The 26410-nt window shown below is 39.1% G+C and overlaps 5 protein-coding genes across 7 annotated transcripts; all 5 read left to right on the top strand.

Annotated features, from left to right (window-relative positions):
• The first annotated feature begins 2538 nt into the window (after positions 1 to 2538).
• LOC116200176 (ninja-family protein mc410) lies at positions 2539 to 6201 on the top strand. Its single transcript, XM_031530923.1, has 3 exons — positions 2539 to 2758; positions 3627 to 4647; positions 5324 to 6201. Exons 2-3 carry the CDS (start codon positions 3708 to 3710, stop codon positions 5785 to 5787), a joined length of 1404 nt encoding a protein of 467 aa, XP_031386783.1. The 5' UTR covers positions 2539 to 2758; positions 3627 to 3707; the 3' UTR covers positions 5788 to 6201.
• Positions 6202 to 6855: 654 nt separating this feature from the next.
• On the top strand, positions 6856 to 8097 carry LOC116199432 (putative RING-H2 finger protein ATL12). Its single transcript, XM_031529777.1, has 2 exons — positions 6856 to 7429; positions 7550 to 8097. The coding sequence occupies exons 1-2, from the start codon at positions 6856 to 6858 to the stop codon at positions 8095 to 8097; spliced, it is 1122 nt and encodes a 373-aa protein (XP_031385637.1).
• Positions 8098 to 9023: 926 nt separating this feature from the next.
• LOC116201498 (probable lactoylglutathione lyase, chloroplastic) lies at positions 9024 to 12761 on the top strand. Its single transcript, XM_031532758.1, has 9 exons — positions 9024 to 9321; positions 9974 to 10178; positions 10261 to 10385; positions 10551 to 10615; positions 10996 to 11208; positions 11305 to 11352; positions 11611 to 11718; positions 12091 to 12231; positions 12619 to 12761. Exons 1-9 carry the CDS (start codon positions 9177 to 9179, stop codon positions 12658 to 12660), a joined length of 1092 nt encoding a protein of 363 aa, XP_031388618.1. The 5' UTR covers positions 9024 to 9176; the 3' UTR covers positions 12661 to 12761.
• A 3000-nt stretch (positions 12762 to 15761) lies between these two features.
• On the top strand, positions 15762 to 19313 carry LOC116199672 (probable RNA methyltransferase At5g51130). 2 transcript variants are annotated; one of them, XM_031530132.1, is made up of 9 exons: positions 15762 to 16092; positions 16273 to 16387; positions 16585 to 16632; positions 17102 to 17372; positions 17535 to 17622; positions 18011 to 18076; positions 18194 to 18262; positions 18350 to 18477; positions 18886 to 19313. In XM_031530132.1, exons 1-8 carry the CDS (start codon positions 15934 to 15936, stop codon positions 18437 to 18439), a joined length of 906 nt encoding a protein of 301 aa, XP_031385992.1. In that variant the 5' UTR covers positions 15762 to 15933; the 3' UTR covers positions 18440 to 18477; positions 18886 to 19313. The 2 variants fall into 2 exon arrangements, with proteins under 2 accessions (XP_031385992.1, XP_031385991.1); XM_031530131.1 differs by lacking the exon at positions 18886 to 19313 and having other exon boundaries at positions 18350 to 18828.
• Positions 19314 to 19650: 337 nt separating this feature from the next.
• LOC116199671 (casein kinase 1-like protein 3) lies at positions 19651 to 25640 on the top strand. 2 transcript variants are annotated; one of them, XR_004155581.1, is made up of 16 exons: positions 19651 to 19962; positions 20071 to 20111; positions 20864 to 20933; positions 21036 to 21184; positions 21537 to 21632; positions 21767 to 21837; positions 22074 to 22135; positions 22235 to 22298; positions 22424 to 22508; positions 22594 to 22720; positions 23030 to 23109; positions 23395 to 23452; positions 23634 to 23770; positions 24323 to 24501; positions 24680 to 24857; positions 25147 to 25640. XR_004155581.1 is itself a non-coding variant. In XM_031530130.1 (15 exons), the coding sequence occupies exons 1-14, from the start codon at positions 19887 to 19889 to the stop codon at positions 24491 to 24493; spliced, it is 1287 nt and encodes a 428-aa protein (XP_031385990.1). In that variant the 5' UTR covers positions 19651 to 19886; the 3' UTR covers positions 24494 to 24501; positions 24680 to 25081. The 2 variants fall into 2 exon arrangements, 1 of the variants encoding a protein (XP_031385990.1); XM_031530130.1 differs by lacking the exon at positions 25147 to 25640 and having other exon boundaries at positions 24680 to 25081.
• Positions 25641 to 26410: the final 770 nt, after the last annotated feature.

Here is a 26410-nt window from a genome sequence, read left to right as displayed (position 1 = left end):
AGAAATTAACAAAATCATTTTTATTAAAAATTATTTTGAAAGTTATATTAACAACAAAATCGGAAAAAATTCATTTAACAATCCGATTATTTTGAGACCATCAAACTTATAATAATAATAAACATATTGATTGACGACATGAATAAAAATAGTTCCAAGCATTGCATAATAAATTTCTCTCTTGTCATACAGACGATAAGCCAAATCTTCACTTATTCGAGTGGGTAATTTTCTCTGATCAAAATTTATTGAAACACAAAAGTATATTAGTTCAACAACTAATCAAAATCTTTTGAAAGATAAATATGAGGTATTAGTTTAAAAATAAATTATCGGTCCCACAATGTGTAATTTATTAAATATGGTTAAAGATATGTAAAAAATATTTAAAAAACTAAAAGATTCGAGATATTTCATCCACAAATCTTGGGCATTATGAGGCCATCTAAATGGATCCACACAACTTCACTCTAGACATAGATATATGGATGTAGATATATGATATATATTTTAATTACTTCTAATAATCCTTATTAAATGGGAAACAGAAAAAAAAAAAAAGAGTTGCAACACATACCAGGGCCACCCCGATGAGTAATGGGGCTGAGTATCCCCGACCTATTAAATTGGTGGTCAAAATGAGGACAGTCCATCTGAAAAAAGAAGACTGAATATGAGTAAGTCTCGAGTATAAAGAATTAAGTAGAAGTTATATAATACATTCCCCTTGAAGGCGAATGGCACGCCCATAGGTGGGAAATGAAAGGGTGTGATAAAATATGGATCCATGTCTGTTAAAAATGAAAATAAAATATTAATACCCATGGAAAGCCAAAAAATATATATATATATCAAAATTTTTTTCCTGCTATCAATAATAATTTAGAGATAAATCCTTCTATTTATTCTGTTTGTTAATCTATTATGTTTGTTAGAGGCTTGATCCCACGTGAATTAATTAATGTCAATTAGATTGAAGAAGAAGAGGAAGAAGATGATGATGTTCTACCTTATCTTTAATATCCAATCCTTTCTTAACTAAGTTATGTATATAATACACATGGCTGCTACAAGAAAATGTGGCTTGATAGGGACAAATAATATTGCATATTTAATATGTGATTGATGATAAAATTAGGTAGGCATGCACCCATCGCTTGATTAAATAATTAATTTAACTCCCTTTGGAGAACACCCTTCCTCTATATTGGGAGTGGAAGCACTTGTCCGTGCTTGTCACTAATAGTCATGCAATGCCCGCCTCGCTAGCTCAAGATGTGGCGAAATCCTCGCGAGCAGGTCCATTTTGAGGAGAGATGGGCTTGGTGGGCTCGGACAATTTAGCATTTTTTTTTTCATTTTTCCTTTCAATGACAATCACGGAGCCCCGGGGTCTACTCACGGACTCTAAACTCCATGCGAGTGTCGGCTTGCCTTATTCACAAAGCGCATCTAGTAGCTATCGATTAAGGGTACAATGGATTGCTAGCTGATTTGTCTAACCGTGTCGAGTACCGAAGGCTATCTATCCACACCAACTCTTTCGCATAAACCAAATTAATGAATGATCAATTTGACATGTACAAGTATAATTAATTAATTCATTACTTGATTGATTGTTGTACTCATATAATAAAAATCATTAATTGATGTAACACATTATAATACTAATTTAATCAAATATAAAACAAAACAGCAATTGATGGTTCATGTTTATCGCCAAAAAATATATTAGAAAAATAATGTAAAAGGAAAAGGAAGGTTGCTCGACTAATCTCCGCACCATCGACGATTTATTTATTATAATCACAAAAATATTTTCAGCACCAAACAATTGATTAAGGGAACGAACGTTTCCTTGCCGATTGATCTATTGCATGGACGATCGAACGGTTATCTGCAGCGTGCGCCCATCACCAACCTTATTGTCTAATCTGATAATGATAAATTACGCTGGTGGTTCAAAAAGTTTTACAAATATTTCAATATGGTACAAATTTTTTTTTGCTACTTAATGGTACAAAATGTTTCAAAGTTGTTTCAGTATAATACAAACTGTCATCTCGCTATTTACGCTGTTGAGCCTTCCTCTATAAATTTTGCACCATCACGTAACTTAAGTAAAACATTTTGTACTATTAAGTTATAACTTCAAAACATTTTGCACTTTCGTGTAACGTCCCACAAATATCGATTTTGCACCATCAACGTCGGCTTGACGGCGTCAATGGCAAGATGACGGTTTGTATTATACTGAAACAATTTTAAAATATTTGTATCATCAAGTAGCAAAAAAAACTTTTTATACCATATTGAAATATTTGTAAATTTTTTGGACCACCAGTGTAATTTATCCAATTCGATAAATAATGAAGGTGACATGTACATGTATAATTTTATTCTATTAATTGATATAACACAAAATTATTTAATCAACAAAGCAAAATAGTAAATTTATTATCCTCAAAAATATTTGAAGGAGAAAGAAAAACAGAAAAAAAGGGGAAGTTGTTAGTCTAATTTTAGCATGAAATTCACATGTGTGCTCTCAAGACCAGGGGAAAGAGAAAAGCAAGTGGTGTGGTGGTTTTGAGCAATTCTACCTCTTCCCTGTTCCTTCCAAATCCTCTCTCTCTCTCTCTGTAGCCTTTCTCTGCTGTGCCGTACAACTCTGGCCTAGGGGTCGAATCGCATCTCCTCGAGCTCCAGTTTGAGTTCTTTCTCCGCCTCCTCCGGCTCTGTTGCTTTGATTGAGCAGGTTCGCTTCTTGTTCCCTTAATGAAAGCTCCGATTACGGTCTGAGCTCAGCTTTGCTCTGATTGACTGACTGCTACTTCGATTAGCTTAGCTCTCTTGCTGAAGTGTGTGATCGAGCGATCAATCACTTGTACCGCTTCTCTCTTCCTTTCCCATGAATTGATGGTTCGTAATTTGAGCTGAGTTGGATGCCCTGCATCGCCGGCGTGGAGATGTGGCAGATCTGGTTCCTTGCGTTTTTATTCCTAAGAAAGCTTTACTTCGGGGTAGTTTGAGTCTGATTTACTGATAATTCATTCATTTCAGCACTGTTCTGTTAAACCGATGCTGCGATCGAGCTTTACCTTTGCATGAAAGCCGTGTTGACGGGAGAGTAGAATGATTCCTGTGTTTTGCTTCTTAAAAAAGCTTTGATTGGGATAGTTGATGCTGACTGAGTAAGTTTATGATGTGGTTTTGGATAATTTGTAGCTGAATAATGGAAAAGTAATAAATCTTTTTGCCTTTTGTGCTTTGGAATTTGAGCTATCTTGGTGGTATGCTTCGCTGAGAAGTCGGTCATTTGAGTATTGTTATTCATGGAACCATGTAGCTTCAATTAAGTCTTGGGTTTGGTTGGATCTGGTTGCTTCTGCTCATTGAAGGAAAGCTAATGAGCAGAAAGCTTTTCATGTCCTCGATTATATAATTTAACCTTAAATTCTCGCCTATTACTCTGAGTCACGTTTGCAGTGAGTTTGTTTTGTTTTTAGATGAGTGAAATGTTATTAATCCCCTGTAATTCATGTCCTTTGGCTATGTCTAAAGCAAATCTTCAGGCCAAGCATTTTTTGAAGATGACATTTTTGTTCTGTTTTAATTCATTACAGCTTCATTGTGTTAGTGACAACATAAAGTATTGACGTGGTGGCACAGTAAAAAACTTAGAAGATACTTTTAAGTCCACCAAAATGGAGGACGAGAATGGGCTTGAGCTCAGCTTGGGTCTCTCCTGTGGAGGATCATCTGGCAAAGAAAAGGGTAAAAGTGGCACCTCGAATATTCGGGCAGAAGATAGTGATCGAGGAAGCAAAATAGTAAATGATTTTAAGAACTTCCTTAACCCAGGGATGCAGAGACATGAGTCCGCCATTGGTTCCCAGGGTGATTTGGGAAGACCTTCAGAGAACTTCTTTAATGATCTTTCAAAGACTGCTCCTGCTCCTGCTCCTGATGCAGGCGCTTCTTCTCTAAATTTGGGTGCAAGAAACCTCTGGGTTGGCGGAAACTATAGACCTGCTGCAACTGAGGATGAGAAAGGACCAGAACCAGGTAATAAGCGGAAAATGCTATATGATGAGATAAATCAACAAAAGAGGCATGAGACAGAAGCACATGCTGATGGCCAGGACAAGAATAAGACACTGCATATCTCAATCACCACAGAAGACGGCTCAACTGTGGACAATGAAGATGTGGCAGATTCCGAAATTGAGGGTTCAACCTCAAGGCTAGTTGCATCACATGATGTCGCCAAGAGATACACTCCTGAGTTCCAAAAGGAAATACAAGGCCAAAAAAGGCTGAATCATGATAATGAATTCAAGGTTGGAAATTCAGGTTATGGTGTTCCCTTTGCTGTTCAACCGATGCACATGATGAATGGGTCCTCCTCAGTCCTTGTTAAGGATGCAAACACTATAGGTGCACCAGCCATATCAGGTCATTCTCTCCCTGGACTGATACAGGTGATGCCCGGTGTAAATGGTGACCGGTCAGAGGCGCATCCTGCATCTCCTGCAAACTTACCGGTGATGTTTGGTTATTCACCTGTTCAGCTACCGACATTGGATAAGGATAACTCATGGGGCTTGGTTTCTCATGGCCAACAGTTGCATTCTCCCTATACTGGTAGAGTTTCATTGAACCTTAATAAATCTTAAGTGATTCGACAACTGTCCCACAAATTTTCTCCCTCATTTTATTGCAATCCCCAGCATTAATTAGGTGTCTTCCATATGGCTGATCTAATCTCTTTGGCCCCTACTTATAAAAAAAAAAAGCTCTTTGGCCCCCCATGGAAATTACTGAAACTTAATTACATCGGGGATGTAAATTTTTTTGCCCTTCGTTTTACTGAATCAATGAGAAAAGAATATCATTGGTCCATTCCAAAGCATGATACTTATGTTTTGAAAATTGTGAAGGTCCATAACCCTTAAGTGTAGAATCTCTTTTGTATCTTATATGACACACTGTCATCCTTATAAGGAAGCATCGTAAAGGTGGGTCCATTACTGGTGATCCTTAAATGGAAAATGTGATTGAGACTCGTATCCACGTACTTTAATCATCAGGGTAACAGTTATATAAGGTCTCAGCGTATGAGCAACCGGTATGTGCTTGCAAATCTCAGTTGACTGTTCATAATACTGATTTTGGTTTGAGGCAGCTGTTTGTCTGATGTCTCTACTCCATCCAGGCTTTTCTGTTTCCCCTTACTTTTCTCCATTTTGTGTGTATGTGTGTGTGTTTTTTTTTCCCTTAAAGCTTCTTAGTTTATCTCTTTCATATTGCTTTGCTGCAGCTTCAATGCAAGTACTTCCTCGTACTTTGCCTGAGATGAATCCTCATAATGGGAAGACATCAGAACTGTCCAAAGCTGAAGGAAAAAACATCCTGGAAGAAGGTTCGCCTTCTCAAAATGATGAAAAGGCCAAAGGAAAATCTGAGAGACCTACATCCGAAGGATTAACTGTTGACTTCTCTGCCATAAAGCCCGGAATTGCTGCAGATGTGAAGTTCGGTGGATGTGGATCCTACCCAAACCTGCCCTGGGTTTCCACTACTGCCCCAAATGGTAGGACAATCTCGGGCGTAACTTACAAGTACAACGCAAACCAGATCAGGATCGTCTGTGCTTGCCATGGATCACACTTGTCTCCGGAAGAGTTTGTTAGGCACGCTGCAGAGGATCATTCTAATCCGGATGGTAGCAATGGTATGCCGAACTTTCCAAGCAAAAACCCTGCTGCTTCTGCCCAAAGCTGATGCTCTCTCCTGCCGCTTAACTGGTGCTTCTTTTGGTGAAAGCTTTGACCTAGACCAGGTTGAGAAAAAACATTAGTCCCAATCAATTATTACTGTTGATTGCAAAACGATCAATGGTCGTGATTCATTTGGTGAGGAAGAATTTTCTCAAAGCAGGTCTAAGCAAGAATCTCTCCTTTGAGCGGGCGAAGTCTTCTCAGCAGCTGTTTGGGTTGAGCCCCATGAAATCTCTCGCGTGATCACGGTGTTGTATATTTATCATGACATTCCTCCCCACCCCTTTTTTTCCCAACTCCAAGTAATTAGCTGCCTTTCCATGATTTTCGCTGTTTTGGTTTCCTGTAATCAAGATTTGGTAGGATGAACTAATGTGATGATAATAATTATCCGAATACCCTTCCATATTCGATATAACCTGAGATTTCTGTATCTCATTCAATATGCCTGCATCTGTGAAACAAAACGATGGCCAGGAAATCATAGTCTGCAGAAATTTGGTCGTTTTGGATGGGAATAAGATTTCCTGCAGAGTCATACTGGCGTCGAAGTCCAAACTCGATGTCAAGGAGCTCTCTCCTCTTCCATAACTTAATACAGAACTGCAAACTCGATGTCAAGGAGCTCTCTCCTCTTCCATAACTTAATACAGAACTGCAACTCGATATCAAGAAGCTCTCTCCTCTTCCATAACTCAGGACAGAACTGCAACGAGTGTTAAGCACGGACCGTTTGCCAGTGTGCGTGTAGTTTTCCTGGAAAATGGTAAGGTCTCGGTATGGTTTGGCATTTTTGGTAGAAACATCAATGGAGACCTTGTATGGAAAGGAAAACTGTATATATTGTCCGTAATTCAGTCCCTATCACTGTAATTGGGAAGCAATTTGAAGTCTCTGAACTCGACATTCAGACTCTCATGAACTTGCCATAAGATGATTGATTAATCCAACCTTGTCCAGGCAGAGAATACATCATTAGAGGCCCTACAAAACACTTAACAAAGAAGAACAAGACACAAGGTTTCTTGTCATTTCTCAGTTGCAAATCCTTCATTCTCGACCGGATCTCCATATGGATCGAGCCAGTCCAATCCTTTCACTCCTCTGTCTCATGCTTTTCTTCCATGCCAACGCACAGCAGGCCTCGCAATCGGCTGTTTCAGACAGAGATGGCTATAAGTTTACGCCAACTCTCTCTATCTTCGTGGTAGTGGTGTCCTTTGCGTTCATGATATCCTGGTTCCTCCTCTTGCATTCAAGCTTCCTGCAGGGCTGGTGCATTGATGGTCATTTCGTTCATAATAATGATAACAACAATCCGATGGGAATTACAGTTACCGAATCAATGTTGCCTTTCTCCGGTCTTGATAGGGCTGTGATCGAGTCCCTCCCTAAGTTTCAGTTCTCTTTGCTGAGGGGATTGAAAGATGGGCTAGAGTGCTCGGTCTGCCTGTCCAGGTTCGAGGATGTTGAGGTTTTAAGGTTGTTGCCAAAGTGCAAGCACGCTTTCCATGTTAAATGCATAGATAGGTGGCTCGAGAACCGCTCAAACTGTCCTCTTTGCAGGGCTAAGATTGAAATTAGTCCCGAGCATTCAATCCTCGTTGACATGGATGATGCCAAGAGGCCATGGAATGGGACAGACGGTCAAGAAAACTCGAATGCGGGGATATTTGTTGAGAGAGAGGAGGATCGCGTGTCTTCCAGATTCTTAGGGGTAGTAGGGAACAGCTTCCAGAAGATGATCTTGTGACGAAATGACGAAGGACGGAGCGAAAGGAAGAAGTCCAAAGGTTTCCACAGGTTCAACCACCGGATTTTTTTTCCCGAAGCCGCACTAAAGTACCGGTGGAGTGACGTGAGTTCCTTGGACTTTTTGCTGTTAAATTCTGAAATGATCCATTCAATGTCAAGCAACAGATCATCCTTCCCTTCTTCCTTAAACAACAAGCATCCAGTTCTGAAGTTCGATGAGGGGATGGACAAGAGAAGATTGTTCGAGTTGGCCATAAATGGAAGACGTGAGTCGAGGTTAAAACCAATCCCAACGGCGGCCTGCGCTTCATCCTCAGAAACCGAAACTCTCCAGAGGAGGTCGATGTCGGACATAACAGGTGTTTCGAGATTCGGCGATGAGAGTGTGAAAGATGAGTATGGAGCCTCATGTGGCTTGGAAGAACAGAGCAGTGACAATAGCAACAGAGAGGAGGAAAGGGCGAGAAGGGTTTGGTTAGGAATTGCCAGAAGAACTGTTGAATGGTATGGTATGCTTTGGAGTGAGAGGTCTCAACTTACTGCCATAGAAATTGAGTGAATCAAAATAGTTAGATCTCTATTTCTCCTGCGTATATTAACGAATCCTCCCCGTGATATGTAACTCGATGGGGCCATTTCATGAACCGAGCCGAGCTACATGCGAATCCCGCGCCCCAAAGGACCACGGCATGGTCATGCCCATGTTCACGTGCAGTCTCCATAAGTAGGAGTGTCAGCCATCGATCCAGTCGCAATGACCCATAATTGGCCTTCAATACATGATGATAGATGGTGTTAATTTGTTGGCAAATCCAACCCTTTCAGTGCTAAGACTGCTCGGTTATCCCACGCATTCAGTCGTAATCTCATCCACTAATTCATGGAACGCTAGACACGAGTAATTAGACAGACAGCTGATCACGTACAAGACAACTCCGGCACCAAGCAAAAATTCCGATTAAGCCACGAATCCAATAAAGTGCTGGGTAAACGAATACCCGATATCAAATATTCGGTCGGACTGGTATCCCAAGCGATAGAATGAGCACAAGACAGTGTTAACTTCAAAAGCAAGCATGTAGGCCGGGGGCATCGCATTCTCATTCTCTCGTGAACCTCGTCATGACATACAGTGTACACATAAATGCACACAGGCATATGAGTGTGTATGTATAGAATATCACTGTCGCCATCCACTTATACATTAGTAATCGTTTTTATTCTTGGTAAATTTTTGTCATTAATTAGTCCCAAACGTTGACATTTCGTCTATCATTTATATCATTTCGTTAGCCTCCGTTACGAAAAATTTATGGATGGCGTTACCTTTTTCGTCACTTTTTCATTATGAAAAAGTATAAAGGATAGACGGAATGTCAACATTTGAAGCTAAAGTATGTCGGGCAGAAACGGTTGTTAATGAATAGTGTACGGCGATAGGATCAATCAAAGAATCAGAATCCTCTCTCTCACTCACACGACACCACTCCGCAAAGCCAATCAAAACCCCTTCCCCCTCTCCCAAAAACTTATCATCACTTCTTCTCTCTCTCTCTCTCTCTCTCTCTCTCTCTAGAGGCGCCATTGACGGAGCTCGGAGCAGCTCAGGGAACAGGATATAGAGAGGAGTGGGAGAAAATGGTGAGGATAATACCCATGGCCTCTTCACTTCGGCCTTCCCTCTCATCCTCCTCCTTCAGATTCTCGTCCCTCTGCTCGGCTCCTCGGCTGAGTCTCCCTTACACCCCTTCCCGGAGAGTTGCTCTCTCTCATCTCGGCAGCGGTGAGTCTCTCCTCTTCTGAATTTCGATCGGATTCTCGGCCACTCTGAAGCTATCTTCCTGTATTCCTGTGGTTGGGTTGCTGCACTTCTCATCCAAATAGTCGAATGAACTGTGCTTAATTGTATAGTGACTGATTTCAGCTCTGCAGCTTCGATCTCAGTACTGATGCTCCCGTTGGTTGATTGGAGTAATTACTACCTTTGAGAACAGCTGCATAGTCAATGGGTTGAAGGACGTTGCCTTTTTTTTTTTTTCCCTACTTACATTCTGCAAAAATGGTGCCAGTGGGGTTCCACATTAGTTAATCTAGAGCTACTGGTGCTGGAAGGACTTTGAATTCTTTCATGGAGTTATATGAGTTATTGGTGCTTTGCACTGTGCTGTTCTGTGGGAAGGACAGTGATAATTTCTCATCGGGCGAAAAATCAGTTTTCCTTCTGTTTATTTAAGGATTGATGGTGCACTAACCACTGGTTTCATGATTGAGTTGATTCCTGCTTCCCAAATCCTGGTCCAAATTTGTTCCACCACCCTTTTACTTCATCACATGTTGGGAATTTGGCGATGGAACAATTTACGGATTACAGTGAAATTGTGCTCGTTCTAGGATTTAGTAGCTTGAGATTCTGCTGACATATTTTTTTTACTCAGCGGTCCTGCAGTCACAGAACTTTGGTCTTAGGGCTTCGAGCATGTTGAGAGGAGAGACTAACGTCTCTGCTTCCAGCACACCAGGAGGAGTGGCACAAGCAAGCACAGCTGCAGGCCAAGATAACCTTCTTGACTGGGTAAAGAAGGATAACAGGAGAATGCTTCATGTTGTCTACCGGGTGGGGGACTTGGACAGGACCATAAAGTAGGCATCAGGATGAAAAAGGGGTGCTTTTGTTGTCCTCAGTATTAAACTAAGATTAAGATTAACTCACTGTTGATGACAGATTTTACACGGAGTGCCTCGGAATGAAGCTGCTGCGAAAACGTGACATACCTGAAGAAAGATACACAAATGCCTTTCTTGGTTATGGGCCTGAAGACTCACACTTTGTTATTGAACTCACATACAGTACGTTTCCTGATATGTTATTTTTATTTTTAATGATCTTTTGAAATCCATGAATAAATGTCCTTTTCTTAAGAACATAATCCTACAAAAACATCTTCCATATTTTTGTCGGGAAATCTGTCCGTTCTTTTTGATAATATTCATGCAATCAATGATCTGTACCAGATTATGGAGTGGACAAGTATGACATTGGCACTGGCTTTGGTCATTTCGGCATTGCAGTTGAGGATGTAAGTATGAATATTTCAAGTTGTTGTGTTTTGTTTTGAGTAGTGACATATAATTTTCACTTTATGTGCCAATGTTTCTCATCGATGATTATCACTAACTTAAAAGAAACAACATTTCAAGGAAGCAGATGAGGCAACCGGAAATAAACTTCCTGTTAGGACCTTACAGACTAGATGATCTTTTATGCAAAGGAACGGCCTAGTTGCATAATCATTTCCCCATATTTATTTTTGTGACTAGTTTTCTTATACCTAGTTTGATGATCATGTTCCTGGTTGGAATCTGCAGTTAGCTCCAATAGTGTATGAACCCTGTATTGAAATTTTTGGTACTTGAAGTTGTTTGAGTATTACTGACTTGTGCATGTTCACTTGACTAGGTTGCCAAGACTGTGGAACTCATCAAGGCTAAAGGTGGCAAAGTGACCCGTGAACCTGGTCCTGTCAAGGGTGGCAGCAGTGTAATTGCATTTATTGAAGATCCTGATGGTTACAAGTTTGAACTTTTGGAGAGACCGCCGACTCCTGAGCCCCTTTGTCAAGTAATGCTCCGTGTAGGTGACCTTGATCGATCAATAAACTTCTATGAGAAGGTGAGACTTGTTTGGGCTCTCTGCTGCTTGTTATTGCATCTATAATGTCCCTACTTTGAAATTTTCTTGTATAGTAACCGCATTTCTGTATCTCAGGCATTTGGTATGGAGCTTCTTCGTAAGAGAGATAACCCAGAATACAAGGTAACTAAATGTCATTCATTGTTCAAGAGTCTACTTTTGGTCGGATGAGATATATGTGATCAGGGATTTTGGTAAATATAGTATATACAACAATGCTCTTGGTTTAATTTCCAGGAGCATCAGAAGAAAAGCATTAAACATGCATTTGCCTGTAACATTTCTGTCTACATAATCTTAGTGGGTAAAAAGATTTTGTTGCCATTAGTTAAGCTACTCAGAATATAGTTTACTTACAATACCTCGTGTTCATTTCTGTAGTATACTATAGCAATGATGGGATATGGGCCTGAAGATAAGAATGCTGTGTTGGAGTTGACATATAATTATGGCGTCACTGAATATGATAAAGGAAATGCCTACGCTCAGGTACAGAATTGATGTTACCATCTTCTCATATCGTTGAACTACTAGTATTATTGGTTGTGAATTTCTGTGAAATTTCACCATTCAGAAAGGGGAATAAGCCATGACTGTGTTCTTTCTCGAGACTAGTCAATGGCTAATCATGTAACCTGCAATTTCACTGACATGTGAGGACCTCATAACATTTACATCCAATATCAGCGGTTGGATATTTTGCCCAACAGAAAGTGATGTTTTCGGAGTCATGCGTCGTTTTATTATAACCTACTTTATTCAATATTCTTAACATGCAGTATTAAATCCTTCTCTTTCAACATAACCTTGATTTCTCATCCGAGACAAGGTACGTGGGGACTGATTCTTGCTTCTTGGCAGATTGCTATTGGCACCGATGATGTTTATAAAACAGCGGAGGCAGTCAAACTCTATGGTGGTAAGGTTACCCGGGAACCTGGACCATTACCTGGTATCAACACAAAGATCACAGCGTGCTTGGATCCTGATGGTTGGAAAACGGTATGAGATCTAAGAATATATTTTCGTGAGGCACTCAGTAGCTTTAACTCCTGATCTTGAGTGAATGAGAATTCACTTTCACCGATAACATTAATCACTTATTTTCTGCACTTATATATGCTTACAAGTCCTGTTATAATTGATGCCTTCATTTGCCTGAGATCTCTGACCCCTTCTAAAATTGCTCAATTCTTGGGCTATCAGATGGCTGTTGTTGGTGTTAGGGAAATATCTGTGTATAATTACTGCTCAACAAAAATTTGGAAAGTCTAGGTGTTCTAAAAGCTTAAACTTGTTAGATCAATATATTAGTGATATATTTTCATCATTTAGCGGTTCTTGTGACCATCAATCTTCGAGTTTTTGATATGGCTTCTACTTTCTCAGGTTTTCGTTGATAATGTCGACTTCCTGAAGGAATTGGAGTGAGATTGAAGGAGATCACTCGAGATGTGCAATGTGTATATCGAGATCCTTAAGCTGGACTGATCCTCTGGGGAGCGATCCCAGCGGGAAAATTTGTAAAAAAATTCAGAAAAGGACAAAACAAAAGACATCCCGTTTTGTAGTTAAAGGAGTCGTGCTCGTGGCGATAGTGAAGGAGGTTTCCGTTTTACCCATTAGCTTAATTAACTGTAGTTATGGGACATACACAACAACATTACTTTACTGTGTTATATTATTCTTTTCCTTAGCTGTTTCATAACAAGATATTCGTGCAAAGTATATCTCAGTTTGGGACTCTGTTCGGAGTTGTTGTAACTTGTAAGCCAAGCTATTTACGATGAGAGAGAGATCCTCTGGCTTTATCATCTTCCATAGCTGTCGCATGTTGGTTTTGGACTTCTGATGAGATTCCCGTGTTCTTCTATTCTCAGCTCCCTTCTACCCGAATCCTATTGTTTGGTCAGTCATAGGCCTTGAGCTTTACGTGATGATCATGAATTCCTAGTTTTATCATCTTCCTCAGCCGTAGTGTGTCGGCTTTGGACTTCTGACGGAATTCAGGTACTCTTGTAATTTCCGGATGGAATTCGTCGATTGTGATACTTGTATAACTCAGCTCTTTTATATCTGAGTCCTATGGCTCGATCGGTGGGCTGTACGGGACAAATCATAATCGGCAGTGATGGACTGATCTAATTGGACCACTGGCGAAGAAACGTGACGCCAGAAAAGAGAAGTTCATATTAGGGAGAAATATAGTGAAAGTTTTAGGGTGCGTTTGGAAACAGAGTTTGATTTTGATTTTGATTTTGATTCTGAAAAAGGACAAATGAGATTGTATTATAAATTTGATTTGGAAAACATGTGTTTTTGTTGTGTAGTGGGTAGAGTTAAAATCAAAATCATGATTCTAAAATTAAACTCCGTTCCCAAACGGAGCCTTAAAAGTTTGTGCTGCGTTTGGTTTCATAGTAGGATTTTAAAATCATATTTTGATTTTGAAAAAGAGTGGTATAAATTGGGCCCACCGTTTGATTTTATATGAATTATTTTGTTTTGTTGTGGAAAAAAATGGTATAAATGAGGCCTACTCTTTGACTTTTTATGAGTTATTTTATTTTGTTGTGGGTAGAATTAGATTAAAATTGTGATTTTAAAATTGTATTCATAAACCAAACAAGCCCTTGATGTTTTTGTCAATCAAGTCCTATAAGTTATACTTTGAATTTTTCAGTCTTATAAAGTTTGCTCCATCAACTCTTTTAGTTCAAATGTTGATGACATGAACGTTAACACCGTTAAAATACATTCCAGGTGTCTATTAAATAAATACGTAAAATATATACAAATATTAAAAATGTTTTCAAAAAGCGTAACATTAAGGAAAAATGGGGCTTGGTTGCTGTCGGGATGGGGGCCTTGCTGGCGATCCCCAATGCCAGGGATGAGGTCGGCAATCAACCATGAAGGTGTCAGCTCATCTCATCGTTCAATTGAATACTCAATAAGTCTAAATCCCAACAAGAATCAACTACGTAGATAACAAGAGAAATTGGTCAAATTGCAAATCAATCGGCAATTGGAGCAAAAGTTGAATGATGCATGTATAGAGGTGATGAAATCGAAGGGAAAGCTGCAAGTGAGTGATGGTTACTTGGGAGAATATTGAGATTGGGAGAGAGAATCGTAATTGCTGGTGCTTGAGCTACGTAGTCCTCATTCAGAGCTTCAGGGACTTGGATCGATCAATAATTGACCTTCATGAGCACCCGGTCAGTGCAGCATGCATAAATCGCGGTTCTCCGTCCATCGACCTGCTTCCGGTCAGTCGGAAAGCTTAAGATCTGGCCGTTGATGAGGCCTCGCTAGTAACTATGGGTGATCGGTTCCGGGTACCCTATATTTTTCACGATACCCGAATCCTATCCTGTAAGGGACATGTTCCAAGATTTTGGAACCGGACACTACCTTGTTGAATCCTGAAACTGGAATCTACCCGAAACTTGTATTATACCACAGGTTCCGGGTACTATGTTGGAACCTGTAAATTCTTTTCTCACTAAATAAAATCGAAAATATCATATCATGCCAAATAGAATATCAATCAAATTTAGATTAATCCACAAAAAAAAATAAAAATCTCATCAATCCATCGACAAAATTAAATATCCATAATACGATTACATACAACAAAATGCCTATGTTCTGATTCATTAGAGGAGCCGGTAACTTTACTATTTCCTCTTTTTTTTAATAAATAACTGGTTCCGAATATCCTGTAAGCAGGAACCGGAACCGAAATCGAAATCGATTTTCACTGGTTCCTGATTTTAATACCCGAAACCTATCATTTTTCAATACGAGCTATTCGGAACCTACTCTAATAAGTAATTTCCGACCGGTTCCAGGTATACCCGGTACCCATGCACACCCCTACTAGCAATAACCTAGCCCCGACAAGGGGCTCAGGCTGATTTTCCTTTTTCTTTGTTTTTTTTATGTTATGTTTTTAGAAATCATCTTTTAAATATTGTTTTAAATTCCACGTGTATATATAATGGACACTTGAAAAATATTTAATAGTGTCAAACTCCCCTTCATCAACCGTTAGTGCTCAATAATGATATAGACAAAGAGTGTTGACGGAACAAACGTTATAGGACTAAAAATTTAAAGTAAAACTTATAGGACTCGATCGATAAAAACGCTAAGGTTGCGTTTGGTTTCATAGTAGGATTTTTAAAATCAGATTTTGATTTTGATTTTGAGTGGAATAAATGGGGCCCACCCTTTGACTTTGTATGAGTTATGTTATTTTATTGTGGAAAAAAGTGGTATAAATGAGGCCCACTCTTTGACTTTGTATGAGTTATTTTGTTTTGTAGTGGGTAGAGTTAAGTTAGAATTGTGATTCTAAAATATTATCCTAAAATCAAACAAGCCCTAAACTTTTAGGACTTCCTTTATATTTCTCCCGTTCATAATAGGACGTGATTGGCCAGATTGCATTAGTTGAGGGACCGAATTGTAAATTACGTAAGTATTGGACTATCCCATAAATATAAGTAAATTTGCGTAGAAGAGGAGAAGTGCCGGAGCTCGCCGTTAGGGAGAGAGCGAAGAAGGGGAGGGAAACTCGTCTCCGTACTGCCAGACCTGCAATTCCTTCTTCCTTCTTCCTTCTCGGCAGGGCTCTGCAAAACCCTAGCAGACCTCACCTCTTCCCTGTTGCAGTTTGACCGGCTGAGCTCGGCCATGGAAGCAGAGAAGGAAGACAAAGTTGTGGCCGACGGTGCGGCGGAGGAGAGGGGGCAGCGGCAGCAAGTTGCGGAGGAAGTGAAGGAGAAGAAGAATAAGCGGAAGCGCAAGGAGTTTGCGCCGTTCGGGAACTACAGGAACTACTATGGCTACCGAGTAAGTGGCTTCACTGCTCTCTGTTCATTTACATTGGAAATGTGAGCAAGCATCAGTTTGAGCGATCGAGCAGAGCTTGCCACGGTTTCAGATTGTCAGTTGTCGGCCTCTTTTCAGCTTAGTTTGGGGCTATTTGTTGTTATCTCGTTCCGTTCAAGATTTTGCATTACTTGTTTTCAGATTGGTCATGACTTGGACGAAGATCCTCGGTTGAAGGTTATGAAGAAAGAGTGGTTTGAGGGCAAAACTTGCCTCGACATTGGCTGCAACAACGGAATAATCACTATCCATATCGGTATTTGCACTGTGACCTTTCAGTTCACTTCATTTAGGATTGCTGCTTCATGGTCTCTATGTTCTCTGTGTTTTGAGGCATTTTCCCGTGAAAGCAAGTCCTTTTGTGCGTACAGCTATCTCGGCCATGCTTTCGATCCTTCATCTGCAGTTGATGTTATTTACCAAAGCTGATATCTTTCTTTACGTTGTGTACAGCAAAGAAGTTTGGTTGCCGAAGCATCCTTGGAATTGACATTGATTCACGTAAGCTTTTTACATTTTGATGTGGCATCGTCTAGAGATTTAGGTTTGCATCAAGTCGTCCGTGTATTTAGAATTGCCTCTGGCCCCTGCTGGAATTAAATGCAATACATGTTTTCCAAGCAAATTCTTATATATATCTGTACTATCTGTTCTCGCATGCACAAAGGTAAAATCTTTGACCTTGTTTGACTGGAGAATAAATCTGTTTTCAAATGGAATCTCCGTTGCTAAATGGGACCATTTTATGTCTGAATTCCAGTCTATTCTTTTCTCATTCCTTTTTAACAATGTGATGTTGTAGCCAAGCGTCTTGTGTAAGGGACCATGCATCATGCTTGCCTCCATTTTGATAATATTGATATGCTTTTCGAAGACTTATCTTCCTGTGAAATAACACGATAATGAATAACAGTTTATAATTCACTGGTCTGAGACTTTTTGAATATGTAATTTCTTTTTCATTTCTTAGATCGAATTGAAGACGCTCACTGGAACCTTAGGAAAGTTGTGAAAATGGAAGCCAATATGAAGAATTGTACAAAGTCTTCAGAGCCAAAGTCCGAAGAGAATTCAAATGGTCCTGAGCAAATTGTTAATTCATCATTAGATGAGGAGGCCAGAAATACTTCTGATGACCTGCCTCGAGAGAGCAAAGATCTTTCTACTGTTGTCTCTTTCCAGCACGAGAATTTCGTTGAGAGTCGGCATCCACTGTCTGCACGTTATGATACCATTCTATGGTAAGTTACTTGTTGCTGTTGTTAGTTAGGATGGTTGTGCTCTTATCAGTCTGTCATAGCATTGAGCAATAAGGTTGTTTCATGTCATGTCTATTGTCTTATTTGCAACCTTTGATAACCTCCAATTGTCCAACAGCCAAGGCATGTTTTTTCTTGCTGCAGTTTGAGTGTTACAAAGTGGGTTCATTTGAACTGGGGTGATGAAGGATTGATATCTTTGTTCTCGAAGGTTTGGCAACTTCTTCAACCGGTATACTTCCCCGACACCCTACCTGTAAAAATTGGTTGCATTTCTAGCATATCATAATTTGTCGTTAACAAGCAGTTTCAAGAAAAGAAAGATTGGTTACGGCCAAAAAATAAAAGAAAGGTCGGTTATTCCCATACAAAACTTTACTTTTACAATAATATGTATAGAACAATCGCATCCCACAATAGAAATTTTTTGATGGGTTGTATATGAAGTACTTAGTGCTAAAATGTTAAAATTGCAACGAATGAAGTTGCTCGGACCAAAGCCTTTTTCAAGCTCTTTTATCCATACGATAATATTGGCCATAATGTACTTATTCCTATCTCTGCAATGATATAGGATATAACTTGAAAACTAGCTTATAAATTGCATCTACCTTGAACAGGGTGGTGTTTTCGTATTGGAACCTCAACCTTGGCGTTCTTACCAACAAAATCGCCTTGTGTCTGAGGTACAGTTTACTCCATGTTTTTTTACCAGCAGAAGCTCATTTGATAATATTTATGATTTCCTGTCTAGCCTGTGTAGAGAAAAGCTAGTGACATTCAAATACTTTTGGATTGTGCAGACTACAGCAAAAAACTACAGTAGAATTATATTCCGTCCACAATATTTCCAGGAAATTCTTTTGGATAAGGTATTGGACAATTTTGTTCCATACGGTTTATCTGAACTTTTTCTTTATGATCTTCTATATTGCTGATAGTGATGCTCCTTTCTGCAGATTGGGTTTAGAACTGTGGAGGATCTAACCTCGGCTTTATCGGGAGCAAAAACAGGATTTAATAGACCGGTGTTGGCCTTCTACAAATGAACATGCAGTAAAATTCCCATGTACAGCTGGCTCTCAAGGTAATGAAGATGGAGTCTCTCGACTGAAGAGGTTATTTTGGGGGAATGGGATCAGTAGCATTCTATGATCTAATTTTGGGGCCTTGCAAAATTTATGCCACTGGTGTACTCCGTTGAACTGGGAAGGAAGTAAATCATGGAATGGAATTGCTGCTTGAGATTTAGTTAATCAGGAAGTAGAATGCGAAGAAACAAAGTTTTTGATAAAGATGTACATGATATGATATATATAAACACCAAACTGACTTGTCTCCATCTTTTGTTCAAACCGGGTCGCCCGCTGTGAATGTTACATATATTTCTGTTTACAAGCGATGATAGCTTTATTCACTGTCTGATAGGTTGAGCTTTTGAGGTTTATGTAAGCTGGTCTCTGTTTAATCTATTTGGGATCATTCTACTTGGTAGGGTATCCTTCTGGAACTGGCAAAACCTTTCATGCTTCCGCCGTTGGATGAGATCGAGTAGGACATACGTTTCAAGTGTACCATGAATGATTCTTTGGACTAAATCGGCCCTAGCAGATGGAAGAACAAAACCTGGAAGAGCAAGTTCATGCATCGAGTTTAACTCTGCATTGGACGCAGGTGGAACTGAACGGCAATTCCTTGGTTAGGGTCGCTTCTGATCTGTCCTCCCGATTCTGGTCCTAGTAGGATTGAACTCATTTTGGACAATCCGAAGATATTGACTCAGTCATCTTGGCTTGGTCCGAATAGAAATCTTGTGGATGAATCAATTTGCTCGGTAGTTGAGTAAAAAGCAAATTGCCTCACAAACCAACCGCACTAGATATAATGAAAGGATTTATACGAGACCTCAGTTTTATCATCTAACAAATTGAATTTTGTTTCTTGGGTTGAAGATGCGTTTAAATCCGTACAAGCTTATATTCAATTCAGAAGATTAGATCAATCGAATTACTGAAGTTTCGATTTCCGGCACGTTATTTGCACCAACCAACCCAAAAACCGAAGGCCCAATGTAATGTCAGCTTTATCTGTAGAAGTCAACCGTCCGACCGACGACTTGTTGCTTCCGTTAAGTTTCCTCGTATATTCGCTCTGTTACCGTTACGAGGAGCCGCAATCAATAAATCCTCACCTAACAAAATCTCGAAACTACCCTTCCCTTTTTCCTCTCTCCCAGGTATATCCCTCTGTCGTCTCGCTGTCTCCCCACTCCTCTCTCTCTCTCTCTCTCTCTCTCTCTCCACTCTTCGTCCTCCTTTCTCAGGCCGCCTCTCCTTCGTGGTCTCTGCTTCTCTGATGAAATATAAGCTTTAGAAAATTCTCGAAAATTCTCAAAAAGCCCCAAAAGTCTTCGCTTTTCTTCCATTCCCCCCCTCTCCCTGTCTCCCTGCCTCTCTCTGGGCAGTCAAAATCGAGGCTTGTTGCAGCTCCAGCTCAATGGAACGGGTCGTCGGCCGTAAGTACAAGCTCAGCCGCAAGATCGGCAGCGGATCCTTCGGTGAAATCTTTCTGGGTCAGTCCAAGCCTTCCCCTTTGTATCTGCTGTTCAGCTCAATCGAAGTTCTTGTGCTGTGTTCACTGAGCTGATCGATGCTTGCCTCAATGTTTGTCGTTACTGCAGCTACACATGTCGACACCTTTGAGATCGTCGCCGTGAAGATTGTAAGTTTGACTGGAAGTTGAATTGCAACGGCTCAGTTGTAGCGAACGATGATATGATTCCGATTCTTGTGAATTCGCGTTCAATTTAGTGTGGATTGGCTGCAAGAAGCTTTGGTTTTGTCGCTGAAGCTCGAGCTGCCCTGTGCTTAACTTTTGCATACAGTTGGGAAATTTCTTTCTGAATGATATCCCACCATAGTCCACCATAGCTCTCAATCGAAAGGAGCTTTAAAAAAATTCGATTCTCTCCTGTAGTAGTAGTAGGGTGGGGAGGATATCACGATCAATTGTGGTGGTGAATAGGGTCTTTCAGCCGTGACCCAATAATCCCTCGTTTTGTAAAATCTTCTTGATATCGTCATTCTTTTCTTTTCGTCCTAAGTATATTATTTCTTATGATAAAGGAAAGGGAATAACTTGTCTCTGTATTTCAAGAACCATATGGTACATTTCAATACGTTGATCTATTCATTTTATGCTTCTCATTTTTGTCATATTGCATTTTCTGTTGAAAATCATGGAATGGTGAGGTGTGCAATGCTTGTTCCCATTCTTATTTAGTTTCGGTACTATGGGAAAAGTGTTCTTATGCCAATGCCCTTCACTCACAATTTTCCATTTTCTCACTGCGAATGATTCTTGCAACAAGTCCTTGAATTTTCTGAAGTTTTCTCCTGATGATCTTGCCATCTAATTATAAATTTACATCTCAACTGACAAGCTGCCATTTCTTTTTCTGAGTTTGTTCTTAGGAGAATAGCAAGACAAAACATCCACAACTGCTTTATGAGGCCAAATTATACAACATACTTCAAGGAGGGAGTATGTGCCATCTTATTTATTTGAATGAAGATTTGTATGTGATTGTATATATGTACATATAATTTGCTCCTTCGTAAATGTTCTGTTTAAAAATTTATGCAGGTGGAATTCCCAGCATAAAATGGTCCGGCATTGATGGGGAAGATAATATACTTGTCCTTGAGCTGCTTGGACCAAGTCTTGAAGATTTGTTTGTGTATTGCGGGAGGAAGTTTTCATTGAAAACAGTATTAATGTTAGCTGATCAAATGGTAGGTACAAAGGTTTGCTCTTCTGCATTCCAAATCTGTCTTTATAATTGCGATTTGATTGCTATGTGGCATACATTAGCTCAATTCATGTTTATTCAGGATAGCAACGTTTTCATGAATTTATTCTACTGCTGTCGAATTGGGTATTTCGAAAGTTTTTGTTACTCACTATATTTTGATAAGTGGCCTCATCGAGGACTGTTGTGAGTTGGTATTTACGACCTCGTGGTCTACCCTCTAAGTGCATCCTATCCACTTGTCTAGCTCTTGGGGATTAAATTTTGTTCTTGCTTGTTGTTGCATGTCAATAATTTTCTTCTTGAGTTCTTTTTAATGTGATTTTGTTTTGCAGCTGACAAGAATTGAATATGTGCACTCAAAAGGATTTCTGCATAGAGATATCAAACCTGATAATTTTCTCATGGGTCTTGGTCGAAAAGCGAATCAGGTATAAGTTATGATTTCTTTTTAGTTTTCTCCTTTGTTGTATGTATACACGCACATGCATATATATAGGGTGTAATTCTGTGCTTGCTTGGCCTTACCTTCTATTGTTAATCCACCTTGTGCATAACTTTTCAGGTTTATATTATTGATTTTGGGCTTGCAAAAAGATATCGTGACTCTGTCACAAACCGCCATATTCCTTACAGGTATCCTTTGTTCTTCAGACTAGACTAATCAACTTTCCACAATTGATGTTGTTTGTCTGTAAAACGTCGTGCAGTATTAACCCACCTAGTGCTAGATCAGGTGGTGAGTTCCTGAGCTCTTAGTTTTTTCAGATATTGTTATTACTATCGAGGACCTTTCCTTGGGAAGGAAGTTTTATCTATTTGTTAAGACTTCAGTTTCTGTTTATTCTTGACTGGCCTGCCTGCTTGTGAAGGGAGAATAAAAACTTGACTGGCACCGCACGTTATGCAAGCTGCAATACTCATCTCGGGATTGGTGAGTAAAGTGGAGCTACCGTTGCTTTATTTTAAATCCGTTCTTCACCTACTTGTTCCAAGATGTAATACCTCATTTATCTCTCATGTCCTTTCTCAGAACAAAGCCGGAGAGATGATTTGGAGTCTTTGGGCTATGTACTACTTTATTTTTTGAGAGGAAGGTATGCTTCTTGCAAGTTTTGCAGTGCTGTCATTTTTTGTAAGAAACAACTCTTTTAATTTAGTGGTGTGACTGGTGGACTTATCATTTTGTCCTCGTATTTGAACTGACAAAAATTTCTGACAGCCTCCCATGGCAAGGGCTGAAGGCTGCTACAAAGAAACAAAAGTATGACAAAATATGTGAAAAGAAGCTATCAACTCCTATTGAGGTGCGCATCAGGCTAATTCTGTGCTTTTTACTGAGTTTGATGTGGTTATGATTCAATTTGACCAGAGATTATTTCTTTTCTGAAGGTTCTTTGCAAGTCCCATCCAGTGGAGTTCGCCTCATATTTCCATTATTGCCATTCCTTGACATTTGATCAACGGCCAGATTATGGATTTCTAAAGCGTCTGTTCCGTGAACTATTTACTCGTCAAGGTACTTACAATTGGCTAGCCAGGAGATTTTTCATTGGAATGCATTTAAGAGGGTTCTCTAGTGGCCAAAGGACTTGTGGTTCAGGACCGATGCCAATAGGAGCATGATTAGATGATATTTAGTTCAGTAGATTGTACACATCTTTGTGCCATATCTCTTAGTATATTTTTTGAGGTTGCATTCTTTTGGTGCTCTCATTAATGAAACCTTTAAAAAAAAAAAAAGGTACGATGCATTCCAGTAGATAGGACTTGCAACTGAATATCTCATCATTTCTTCTTTTGCCTCTTTGAAACCTTTTACTTTCAGGATATCAATTCGACTGTGCTTTTGATTGGTCTATACTAAAGTATCAGCAAGCACAAAAGAGCAGACGTCACCGATTGTCTGTAAGTAATAAGTATCACCACAACCTGCTCTTTTCAAGATTCTCTTTTCCATGTTGTATAGCATTTTTAAATTCTAAGAATTGGCATCGATATTGTTTTCAGTTTCTTTTCCTCTTTCTTCATCCCTTCTCCAGTTCTGCATTTTCTAGTAAACTGGGGTTGTCTTTGCAGATTTTTCACTAAACTTGCTTTATTTTGGGTACATATATTTTTTTGCCCAATGTTGTGGATACATTAATTATTGTCTCTTCTTCACTAACATTTCGTAACATTCATTTTTTGTAGCCAACTCCTGGAGAGAGTAGCAGTCGTCCAATACCAATGGAAATGGACAATCGTCAAGGTTTGACTCGTTGATAGACTTATTGAATTTTCCAATTGTTATTTAGAACATTCATGTGATAAGCCTACATAATATACTCTGATGTGGATTGTTTGTCTCTTTGTATTATCTTCAGTTATTCAGCAGATTTCATCTGATAGACCTTGTATTCTTACAATTACAACAATAATATTGGTTGCAGGAGTTGTTAATGCATCTTATCCAACTGAGGTGGCAGATCGTGTGAGGTCAAGTAATGCTGCTGGTCCTGGTTTTTCGATGAAGTTGAAAGCCGTGGCAGACAAGAACCCAAGTCCAGATTATACCCTTGACAAGAATGTAAGTCCAACAATAAAACTTTAATCTGAACAATGGGGAGGGCTTTGTTAATCCGATGTTTGAGCCGTTTAAAGGGTAAAATTGTTAAAAAATGCTCCTTTTCTCTCAAAGGACATGAGCTTAGACCACCCTTTGCGCATAAATTTTGGTCAAATTCACAAAATATGCTAGGCGTTACAATTAAAAAGAGTTTGGTTTTGAAAACATAAAATGTAAAATATGTTTTTGAAATTTATTTTCGAAAACGAATTTTAGGAAGCAATTCTTGTGCGATTCCAAAACAAGCTCTGAGAAATTATTGATTAAGATTTTGAAAGCAAGTGAACATTGTTTCCTCCTAACAATTCAAGAATTTGTAAAGAACCCAAATTTAAGAGCAGTTACAGACTTCCCATCAGTTCATATTACTAGAAATAAAGGAATTCTTCAACTCGTCAATTCCATTTCTTTACCTTGCTGTGGTGTTTTGGCTTATTGAGAAATTTTTCAATCAGTATGTCAATACAACAAATCAGATGACTATTGATGTCAATTTTGTTACACTTATTGTAGGTCACTGGTGCTATGCCATCTACTTCATTCGTGCTTGGTGGCACAAATAGAAGTTCTATGAAAGCTCAACCCCCTACTGAAGGTGGAAACCCTGGACATGGGTCTGGCAGCAGAAACGGTCCTTCTAGCAGCTGGATATCTTCGCTCCAGCGAATTTCATCTGCGAAATAGATCATCTGGTGAGTCACATATCATGTCAATTTTTTTCTTCGAGGAAGTAAGAAAATGTACATTTATCGACTAACATCTTATCGCACTGAAGACGATGGACATTTCGCATTTGATAATGATGGTTGAAGATCATTTTATACCTAGTATACAACAGTGTGCTGATAATATTACATCAATTGTTTTCAGCTGATCATTTGGGTTGAGGAGATTCCTTCTGCGAATTGGTTTGATGACTGCTAGCAGAAGATATTTGGATGCGTGTATGGAGGCTTTGACATGGATTATCTATCGGTACTACAAGACAACATGCCGTTCGTTTGATGGATCAAGATCCTGCGTGTTTCCTGTAACTGTTTTTCCAAAGGTGACCCCAATCGCATTGTTGGTTCCCAATACAGTGAGAAGCACCTCGGTTTTCTTTCGTGTATATAGCTCTGTATCAGTAGATTTCTGTAATGCAAAATGGGATTGGATGGTTATTATTTTATTCATCTAAGGTTGTCATTGTGAATAAGAGATGATAAGATCCTCCGTTGACATTTCTGAGATCTTCCGATAGACTTATTTAAGTGTTGTTTTCTCCTGCAATTTCTTTCGGTAAAAGAATGGATATTCAGCTTCTACCTTAAGTTTTGGATTCTTTTCTGTCTCAGTGAGGACAAACAGATGAGGGATGCCATCTGAAGGGCCAATTCTTCAACCTGATATTGCCTTTCAAAAGGTCTTCAGCAGCAGACAAGATTGGAGGAGTTTGATGTTCTAATTGAGCTCTCAGGTCAAGTTTCATTACTCAAAATTTCTTGTACTCTGTGTAGTGTTGACATCTACTGCAGTGGGAACTTCCTTGTGTACGATCAAAGTTAAAAATCTCCCACACCCGATTCCCGTGAAGGCAAGTTCTAAACAGCTGTGTTCGGTGAGGTAAAAAGGATGGGTTCGTTTGGTCATTGTTATGGTTATTTTTTGGAAATCTTACCACACAAGTGAGGTTCTTTCTTGCTTTGAGCTTGAGCAGCATAGGTTCTTTCCGGGTTCACTTGACATAACTCCCTTATGCTCAAAATTTCTTTCCTGATTCGAATACGAATTGTTACTAATTTGATAAGAGTCATGTAATGGTTAATTGGCTCTTGATGATTCTTCACCACATTCAAACAATCTTCGTGCGCTTGAGGGACGTAATTGACTAAGCAATCTACGTTTTATTGACATGGACATCATGAACTGCACCTATGTGCGATCTGCAATGAGCTATCGCGATGATGATTAGGAAAAGGATCTCTTTGTATACCTAACTAAAATTTCCTTATATTTGGACAATAATATTGCGGTGGTGTCCTCTTGTGATTCTAATTTCAATGTTAATCGGTATCGGTCATTATTATTTTTGCAAAAGAGAGAACAAAAAAAACGAAGAAATAGGGAAAATCAAATTATACATAAAAAAAATTACCTACTGGAGTTTGTTCTTGTTTTAATTTTCTAGAATTACTTACTTGCGTTGGTTCAATCAATTTGTTGCATATTGTTCATAATAGAAGTCTTGAATTCGACTCTTGTGATTGAAGAATGTTTATAACTAGTTGTGAAGTGTGTGCGTTGCATAAAATAAAACGTGTTTTTTTTAGAAAAAAATATTTTTTCTAATTATGACATACCATGTAGAATAGAATATAATATAAATAACACATCGTATCTATATCTATAAAAAATGATATGATTTACTTTATGAAAAATAAATATATAAAAAATCTAATTTATTTTTTGAAAAGTAAATATAATTTTACGTGATTTATTTAATCAATTCTTTCATAATTTTTTTTTTCATATTAATTTTTTTTAAAATCGAGCAAATAATGTCTGGTCACACACACACACACATATATATATATTTTCAGTAGATATATCTATATGTTT

This window comes from Punica granatum, chromosome 3 (genome assembly GCF_007655135.1).
Source record: "Punica granatum isolate Tunisia-2019 chromosome 3, ASM765513v2, whole genome shotgun sequence".
Taxonomy (NCBI): domain Eukaryota; kingdom Viridiplantae; phylum Streptophyta; class Magnoliopsida; order Myrtales; family Lythraceae; genus Punica; species Punica granatum.
The sequence above is the reverse complement of the archived record's forward strand: the minus strand, read 5'-3'. Positions and strand labels throughout refer to the sequence as shown.